We start from the raw sequence: 9,273 nt of genomic DNA, 5'->3' as shown, positions 1-9,273 counted from the left end.
AGACAGAAAGACAGAGAGACAGAAAGACAGAGAGACAGAGAGACAGAAAGACAGAAAGACAGAGAGACAGAAAGACAGAGAGACAGAAAGACAGAGAGTAAGAGAGACAGAAAGACAGAGAGTAAGAGAGACAGAGACAGAAAGACAGAGAGTAAGAGAGACAGAAAGACAGAGAGACAGAAAGACAGAGAGACAGAGAGACAGAAAGACAGAGAGACAGAAAGACAGAGAGTAAGAGAGACAGAAAGACAGAGAGTAAGAGAGACAGAAAGACAGAGAGACAGAGAGACAGAAAGACAGAGAGACAGAAAGACAGAGAGACAGAGAGACAGAAAGACAGAGAGACAGAAAGACAGAGAGACAGAAAGACAGAGAGACAGAAAGACAGAGAGACAGAGAGACAGAAAGACAGAGAGACAGAAAGACAGAGAGACAGAGAGACAGAGAGACAGAAAGACAGAAAGACAGAGAGACAGAAAGACAGAGAGACAGAAAGACAGAGAGTAAGAGAGACAGAAAGACAGAGAGTAAGAGAGACAGAGACAGAAAGACAGAGAGTAAGAGAGACAGAAAGACAGAGAGACAGAAAGACAGAGAGACAGAGAGACAGAAAGACAGAGAGACAGAAAGACAGAGAGTAAGAGAGACAGAAAGACAGAGAGTAAGAGAGACAGAAAGACAGAGAGACAGAAAGACAGAGAGTAAGAGAGACAGAAAGACAGAGAGTAAGAGAGACAGAGACAGAAAGACAGAGAGTAAGAGAGACAGAAAGACAGAGAGACAGAAAGACAGAGAGACAGAGAGACAGAAAGACAGAGAGACAGAAAGACAGAGAGTAAGAGAGACAGAAAGACAGAGAGTAAGAGAGACAGAAAGACAGAGAGACAGAGAGACAGAAAGACAGAGAGACAGAAAGACAGAGAGACAGAGAGACAGAAAGACAGAGAGACAGAAAGACAGAGAGACAGAAAGACAGAGAGACAGAAAGACAGAGAGACAGAGAGACAGAAAGACAGAGAGACAGAAAGACAGAGAGACAGAGAGACAGAGAGACAGAAAGACAGAAAGACAGAGAGACAGAAAGACAGAGAGACAGAAAGACAGAGAGTAAGAGAGACAGAAAGACAGAGAGTAAGAGAGACAGAGACAGAAAGACAGAGAGTAAGAGAGACAGAAAGACAGAGAGACAGAAAGACAGAGAGACAGAGAGACAGAAAGACAGAGAGACAGAAAGACAGAGAGTAAGAGAGACAGAAAGACAGAGAGTAAGAGAGACAGAAAGACAGAGAGACAGAAAGACAGAGAGTAAGAGAGACAGAAAGACAGAGATTAAGAGAGACAGAAAGACAGAGAGTAAGAGAGACAGAAAGACAGAGAGACAGAAAGACAGAGAGTAAGAGAGACAGAAAGACAGAGAGTAAGAGAGACAGAAAGACAGAGAGTAAGAGAGACAGAAAGACAGAGAGACAGAAAGACAGAGAGACAGAAAGACAGAAAGACTGAGAGACAGAGCAGTTAGTTTCTCGTTGTGGCTGGCAGGGTGTTAGTAGCGGTGCACTCTGAGGGAGTCTGTCTATACAAGCCTCTCTTTCACAGAGAAACAAAGATAGCTGTAATTAATGACTGTGAGCGCTGGCCAGCACTCTGTGTCTGTGTTTGTGTGCGTTCATGCGCAGCTTTCTTAAACTTAATTAAAAGTTAAGACCCCTGAAAGGGCTCCCGACTGCCACGGACATCCCACTGCCTCGTGAGAAAAACCTTGTACATACATTTTCTGGGAAAGAAAAGACAGGGGGCGAGAGAGAGAGAGAGAGAGAGAGAGAGAGAGAGAGAGAGAGAGAGAGAGAGGAGAGAGAGAGAGAGAGAGAGAGAGGGAGAGAGAGAGAGTGAGAGAGCGGGAGAGAGATAGGGAGAGATGGAGAGAGAGAGAGAGAGAGGGAGAGAGGGAGAGAGAAAGAGAGAGAGAGAGAGAGAGGAGAGAGAGAGTGAGAGAGCGGGAGAGAGAGAGAGAGAGGCGAGTGATGTGGGTTACTATGTGACTAATCCTTGGTAGTCCGTTTTTAACTCTCTTTTTTTCTTTCTCTCTCTTTCTCTCTCTTTCTCTCACTCTCTTTCTCAAACACACAGACACCTGCAGCTTGCCTACGTACCCCCCCCTCTCTCTGAGGTCTGTTTTGTGCTCTAGCAGAGGACCAGTTAATAAAGCCTGTAGCCTGGCCTTTTGTTTCGGCTCATTGTTCATTAGGCTGCCAGCTATGGAGGCACACTTGATATGCTTGGTTTCCCCGGGTGTATGGAGGTTGGGGGAGGGGTGGTGATGTGGGTGTGGTAGGAGGTCAGGGAGGGGGGTAGCTGCACGGATGGCTGCAATGCTAGTAGCAACTGTTGTTGGTGAAAGTAAAGCTTGCAAGTGACAGTCACACACTGAATACACCTCCCTGTTGTCCACGGTGATGATGAGAGAATCTCTCACACAAAACACTGCTCTGGCGACGCTCCTTCTGTTTATTTTATTAGTTCTTACTATTTTATTTGATGAGGAAATTTCAGGAAGCCCAGCTAGGTACACACACACACACACACTTACACGCGAGCGCACATGCACACACACACGCAAGCACAAACGCGCACACGCACAGGCACACACACGAGCACACACTCACACCCGCACACAGGCACACATGCACACACACACACGTGGCGCACACAACACACAATTACACACACTATGAATCCTAGCACTTTCGGCATCCTTGTGTGTCAGAGAAATAATAGATTTTTCAAATTAACTTTTGAAGACACCTTTTCAAAAACTCCACTTTGTATCTCCTCTCCTCACTTTGTCTCTTCTCACCTCGTCTCTCCTCTCCTCACTTTGTCTCTTCTCACCTCGTCTCTCCTCTCCTCACTTTGTCTCTTCTCACCTCGTCTCTCATCTCCTCATTTTGTCTCTCGTCTCCTCATTTTGCCTTTCCTCTCCTCACTTTGTCTCTCCTCTCCTCATTTTGTCTCTCCTCTCCTCACTTTGTATCTCCTCTCCTCATTTTGTCTCTCCTCTCCTCATTTTGTCTCTCCTCTCCTCATTTTGTCTCTCCTCTCCTCACTTTGTCTCTCCTCTCCTCACTTTGTCTCTCCTCTCCTCACCTCGTCTCTCCTCTCCTCATTTTGTCTCTCCTCTCCTCATTTTGTCTCTTCTCACCTCGTCTCTCCTCTCCTCACTTTGTCTCTCCTCTCCTCATTTTGTCTCTCCTCTCCTCATTTTGTCTCTCCTCTCCTCATTTTGTCTCTCCTCTCCTCACTTTGTATCTGCTCTCCTCATTTTGTCTCTCCTCTTCTCATTTTGTCTCTCCTCTCCTCATTTTGTCTCTCCTCTCCTCATTTTGTATCTCCTCTCCTCATTTTGTCTCTCCTCTCCTCATTTTGTCTCTCCTCTCCTCATTTTGTCTCTCCTCTCCTCATTTTGTATCTCCTCTCCTCATTTTGTCTCTCCTCTCCTCATTTTGTATCTCCTCTCCTCATTTTGTCTCTCCTCTCCTCATTTTGTCTCTCCTCTCCTCATTTTGTCTCTCCTCTCCTCATTTTGTCTCTCCTCTCCTCATTTTGTCTCTCCTCTCCTCACTTTGTCTCTTCTCACCTCGTCTCTCATCTCCTCACTTTGTCTCTTCTCACCTCGTCTCTCCTCTCCTCACCTCGTCTCTCCTCTCCTCATTTTGTCTCTCCTCTCCTCACTTTGTATCTCCTCTCCTCATTTTGTCTCTCCTCTCCTCTCCTCTCCTCTGTCTCTCCTCTCCTCTATGTCTCTCCTCTCCTCTTTGTCTCTCCTCTCCTCTCCTCTTTGTCTCTCCTCTCCTCACTTTGTCTCTCCTCTCCTCATTTTGCCTCTCCTCTCCTCATTTTGTCTCTTCTCACCTCGTCTCTCCTCTCCTCACATTGTCTCTCCTCTCCTCATTTTGTCTCTCCTCTCCTCATTTTGTCTCTCCTCTCCTCATTTTGTATCTCCTCTCCTCATTTTGTCTCTCCTCTCCTCATTTTGTATCTCCTCTCCTCACTTTGTCTCTCCTCTCCTCATTTTGTCTCTCCTCTCCTCATTTTGTCTCTCCTCTCCTCATTTTGTCTCTCCTCTCCTCATTTTGTCTCTCCTCTCCTCATTTTGTCTCTCCTCTCCTCACTTTGTCTCTTCTCACCTCGTCTCTCATCTCCTCACTTTGTCTCTTCTCACCTCGTCTCTCCTCTCCTCACATTGTCTCTCCTCTCCTCATTTTGTCTCTCCTCTCCTCATTTTGTCTCTCCTCTCCTCATTTTGTCTCTCCTCTCCTCACTTTGTATCTGCTATCCTCATTTTGTCTCTCCTCTCCTCATTTTGTCTCTCCTCTCCTCATTTTGTCTCTCCTCTCCTCATTTTGTCTCTCCTCTTATCATTTTGTCTCTCCTCTCCTCATTTTGTCTCTCCTCTCCTCATTTTGTATCTCCTCTCCTCATTTTGTATCTCCTCTCCTCATTTTGTCTCTCCTCTCCTCATTTTGTCTCTCCTCTTCTCATTTTGTCTCTCCTCTCCTCATTTTGTCTCTCCTCTCCTCATTTTGTATCTCCTCTCCTCATTTTGTCTCTCCTCTCCTCATTTTGTCTCTCCTCTCCTCATTTTGTATCTCCTCTCCTCATTTTGTCTCTCCTCTCCTCATTTTGTATTTCCTATCCTCACTTTGTCTCTCCTCTCCTCATTTTGTCTCTCCTCTCCTCATTTTGTCTCTCCTCTCCTCATTTTGTCTCTCCTCTCCTCTTTGTCTCTCCTCTCCTCTTTGTCTCTCCTCTCCTCTTTGTCTCTCCTCTCCTCTTTGTCTCTCCTCTCCTCACTTTGTCTCTCCTCTCCTCATTTTGCCTCTCCTCTCCTCATTTTGTCTCTTCTCACCTCGTCTCTCCTCTCCTCACATTGTCTCTCCTCTCCTCATTTTGTATCTCCTCTCCTCATTTTGTCTCTCCTCTCCTCATTTTGTCTCTCCTCTCCTCATTTTGTCTCTCCTCTCCTCACTTTGTATCTCCTCTCCTTATTTTGTCTCTCCTCTCCTCTCCTCTTTGTCTCTCCTCTCCTCTTTGTCTCTCCTCTCCTCTTTGTCTCTCCTCTCCTCTCCTCTTTGTCTCTCCTCTCCTCACTTTGTCTCTCCTCTCCTCATTTTGTCTCTTGTCACCTCGTCTCTCCTCTCCTCACATTGTCTCTCCTCTCCTCATTTTGTATCTCCTCTCCTCATTTTGTCTCTCCTCTCCTCATTTTGTCTCTCCTCTTCTCATTTTGTCTCTCCTCTCCTCATTTTGTCTCTCCTCTCCTCATTTTGTCTCTCCTCTCCTCACTTTTTCTCTCCTCTCCTACTTTTGTCTCTGCTCTCCTCATTTTGTCTCTCCTCTCCTCATTTTGTCTCTCCTCTCCTCATTTTGTCCCTCCTCTCCTCACTTTGTATCTGCTCTCCTCATTTTGTCTCTCCTCTCCTCATTTTGTCTCTCCTCTCCTCATTTTGTCTCTCCTCTCCTCATTTTGTCTCTCCTCTTCTCCTTTTGTCTCTCCTCTCCTCATTTTGTCTCTCCTCTCCTCATTTTGTATCTCCTCTCCTCATTTTGTCTCTCCTCTCCTCATTTTGTATCTCCTCTCCTCACTTTGTCTCTCCTCTCCTCATTTTGTCTCTCCTCTCCTCATTTTGTCTCTCCTCTCCTCATTTTGTCTCTCCTCTCCTCATTTTGTCTCTCCTCTCCTCATTTTGTCTCTCCTCTTCTCATTTTGTCTCTCCTCTCCCCATTTTGTCTCTCCTCTCCTCATTTTGTATCTCCTCTCCTCATTTTGTCTCTCCTCTCCTCATTTTGTCTCTCCTCTCCTCATTTTGTCTCTCCTCTCCTCACTTTGTCTCTCCTCTCCTCATTTTGTCTCTCCTCTCCTCATTTTGTCTCTCCTCTCCTCATTTTGTATCTCCTCTCCTCATTTTGTCTCTCCTCTCCTCACTTTGTATCTCCTCTCCTCATTTTGTCTCTCCTCTCCTCTTTGTCTCTCCTCTCCTCACTTTGTCTCTCCTCTCCTCATTTTGCCTCTCCTCTCCTCATTTTGTCTCTTCTCACCTCGTCTCTCCTCTCCTCACATTGTCTCTCCTCTCCTCATTTTGTCTCTCCTCTCCTCATTTTGTCTCTCCTCTACTCATTTTGTCTCTCCTCTCCTCATTTTGTCTCTCCTCTCCTACTTTCTATCTACTCTCCTCATTTTGTCTCTCCTCTCCTCATTTTGTCTCTCCTCTCCTCATTTTGTCTCTCCTCTCCTCATTTTGTCTCTCCTCTCCTCACTTTGTATCTGCTCTCCTCATTTTGTCTCTCCTCTCCTCATTTTGTCTCTCCTCTCCTCATTTTGTCTCTCCTCTCCTCATTTTGTCTCTCCTCTCCTCATTTTGTCTCTCCTCTCCTTATTTTGTATCTCCTCTCCTCATTTTGTCTCTCCTCTCCTCACTTTGTATCTCCTCTCCTCATTTTGTCTCTCCTCTCCTCTCCTCTTTGTCTCTCCTCTCCTCTTTGTCTCTCCTCTCCTCTTTGTCTCTCCTCTCCTCTCCTCTTTGTTTCTCCTCTCCTCTTTGTCTCTCCTCTCCTCTTTGTCTCTCCTCTCCTCTTTGTCTCTCCTCTCCTCTCTGTCAGTACTATCAGGTTTTTCTTCCGTTCACTTATTCACATCCTTTCATTCTTCTAAGCACACTAGATTTGTTTTGCTGTCTGCTCAGATAAAGGAAGAGAAATATCCTTTGTTCTTTTTTCCTTCCTACATTTTCCACTTTAAACATGATTTTTGCCCGACTAGATAACAGTGTCCCAGTTTACTGTGCTTCAGGTATCAACAGGTTAGCTGTCCGTACGAATCGAGAGCAAAGTCACTCAAATGATTCATGTCACCTTTGACCTTGACCATCATTCAAAAAGCATTCTCCTACAAATGTTAACAATCTCTCTGCTCTGTTTTCCTCTCGCCTACAGCACTTGCAGAAGCAGGAGATCGCGTGTGGCAGTGAGCAGTGTGTGTACTACTGTGCCCTGTGTGACTACTCCACCAAGGCCTGTCTGAACCTGGTGCAGCACGCTCGCTCCCCGCGCCACCAGCAGAACGAGGGGCTGAGGAAGCTACAGCTCCACCAGCAGGGACTGGGAGGAGAGGAGGATGGCCTGAGTCTACACCAACTTTACCATGTTAAAGACTGCCCTAAACAACAAGGTAAGGCCAATGGTTTATTATGTGGCTTTTCTTGGATGGGACTTGCTGCTCGTACTCCCTGTTTCCTCCAACCTTTACCCAAACCCTACCCCCACACCATGTACCCCTCCCTCTCTCCCTCCCTCTCCTGAGTCAGGCCGTCCAGTCCACCTAATCTCCCCAGAATGAGCATGCTGTTCCCATTATGGTGCTACGCCTATGTCACCAACACACACACACACACACACACACACATACACCCACACACACACACACACACAAACATACCATATGCAGGGACATCCCATGCAGGCAGACTTATGAAACTCTACCTTTGGAAGATTCTCTCTCACACACACAAACACACCAACACACAAACACACATACATACATACACACACACGTCTCCCCTGGAGTGAGCATTCATTTCCTTTCTCATGACCAAAACATTTCAAAGCTCAGGGTCTGGGTTAACCCTAACCTAACCCTAACCTAACCCTAACCCTAACCCTAACCTAACCCTAAGCTCAGGGTCTGGGTTAACCCTAACCTAACCCTAAACAACTCAGGGTCTGGGTAAACCCTAACCTAACCCTAAGCTCAGGGTCTGGGTTAACCCTAACCTAACCCTAAGCTCAGGGTCTGGGTAAACCCTAACCTAACCCGAAGCTCAGGGTCTGGGTTAACCCTAACCTAACCCTAAGCTCAGGGTCTGGGTAAACCCTAACCTAACCCTAAGCTCAGGGTCTGGGTTAACCCTAACCTAACCCTAAACTCAGGGTCTGGGTTAACCCTAACCTAACCCTAAACTCAGAGTCTGGGTTAACCCTAACCTAACCCTAAGCTCAGGGTCTGGGTTAACCCTAACCTAACCCTAAGCTCAGGGTCTGGGTTAACCCTAACCTAACCCTAAGCTCAGGGTCTGGGTAAACCCTAACCTAACCCTAAGCTCAGGGTCTGGGTTAACCCTAACCTAACCCTAAGCTCAGGGTCTGGGTAAACCCTAACCTAACCTTAAGCACAGGGTCTGGATTAACCCTAACCTAACCCTAAACTCAGGGTCTGGGTTAACCCTAACCTGACCCTCAGCTCAGGGTCTGGGTTAACCCTAACCTGACCCTAAGCTCAGGGTCTGGGTTAACCCTAACCTGACCCTAAGAACAGGGTCTGCCAGACACTAATAAGTGTAGCAGCACTGTAAAACATTTGGAGACAAAAAAAAAAATGTTTTTCTTTGAGTCGGTTACGGTGTAGAGACGGTGGTTTATGGTGTAGAGAAGTGGGTTACAGTATAGAGAGGTTGGTTACGGTGTAGAGACGGGGGTTACGGTGTAGAGACAGGGGTTACGGTGTAGAGATGGGGGTTACGGTGTAGAGACGGGGGTTACGGTGTGGAGACGGGAGTTACGGTGTAGAGACAGGAGTTACGGTGTGGAGACAGGAGTTACGGTGTGGAGACGGGAGTTACGGTGTGGAGACGGGGGTTACGGTGTGTGGAGACAGGAGTTATGGTGTGGAGACAGGAGTTACGGTGTGGAGACAGGAGTTACGGTGTGGAGACGGGAGTTACGGTGTAGAGACGGGAGTTACGATGTGGAGATGGGGGTTATGGTGTAGAGACGGGGTTACGGTGTAGAGACAGGGGTTACAGTGTAGAGAGAGGAGTTACAATGTGTGTGGGGGTTGCGGTGTGGAGACGGGGGTTACGGTGTAGAGACGGGAGTTACGGTGTGGAGATGGGGGTTATGGTGTAGAGACGGGGTTACGGTGTAGAGACGGGGTTACAGTGTAGAGAGAGGAGTTACAATGTGTGTGGGGGTTGCGGTGTGGAGACGGGGGGTTACGGTGTGGAGACGGGGGTTACGGTGTGGAGACAGGAGTTATGGTGTGGAGACAGGAGTTACGGTGTGGAGACAGGAGTTACGGTGTGGAGACGGGAGTTACGGTGTAGAGACGGGAGTTACGGTGTGGAGATGGGGGTTATGGTGTAGAGACGGGGTTACGGTGTAGAGACGGGGGTTACAGTGTAGAGAGATGAGTTACAATGTGTGTGGGGGTTGCAGTGTGGA

General features: G+C 47.2%; 1 protein-coding gene across 1 annotated transcript in view; it reads left to right on the top strand.

Annotated features, from left to right (window-relative positions):
- LOC121843764 (zinc finger homeobox protein 4-like) overlaps positions 1-7,591 on the top strand; it is a gene marked incomplete at its 5' end in the record, with an annotated part of 39,490 nt that extends 31,899 nt beyond the window's left edge. Inside the window, one exon of the mRNA XM_042313579.1 lies at positions 6,991-7,591. Within this exon, the coding sequence (XP_042169513.1) occupies positions 6,991-7,356 (366 nt within the window). The remainder of the gene's footprint in view (positions 1-6,990) is intronic.
- Between the last annotated feature and the right edge of the window lie 1,682 nt (positions 7,592-9,273).

Source organism: Oncorhynchus tshawytscha, unplaced genomic scaffold, assembly GCF_018296145.1.
Source record: "Oncorhynchus tshawytscha isolate Ot180627B unplaced genomic scaffold, Otsh_v2.0 Un_contig_2130_pilon_pilon, whole genome shotgun sequence".
NCBI lineage: Eukaryota > Metazoa > Chordata > Actinopteri > Salmoniformes > Salmonidae > Oncorhynchus > Oncorhynchus tshawytscha.
This window is presented reverse-complemented; position numbering and strand designations above follow the sequence as displayed.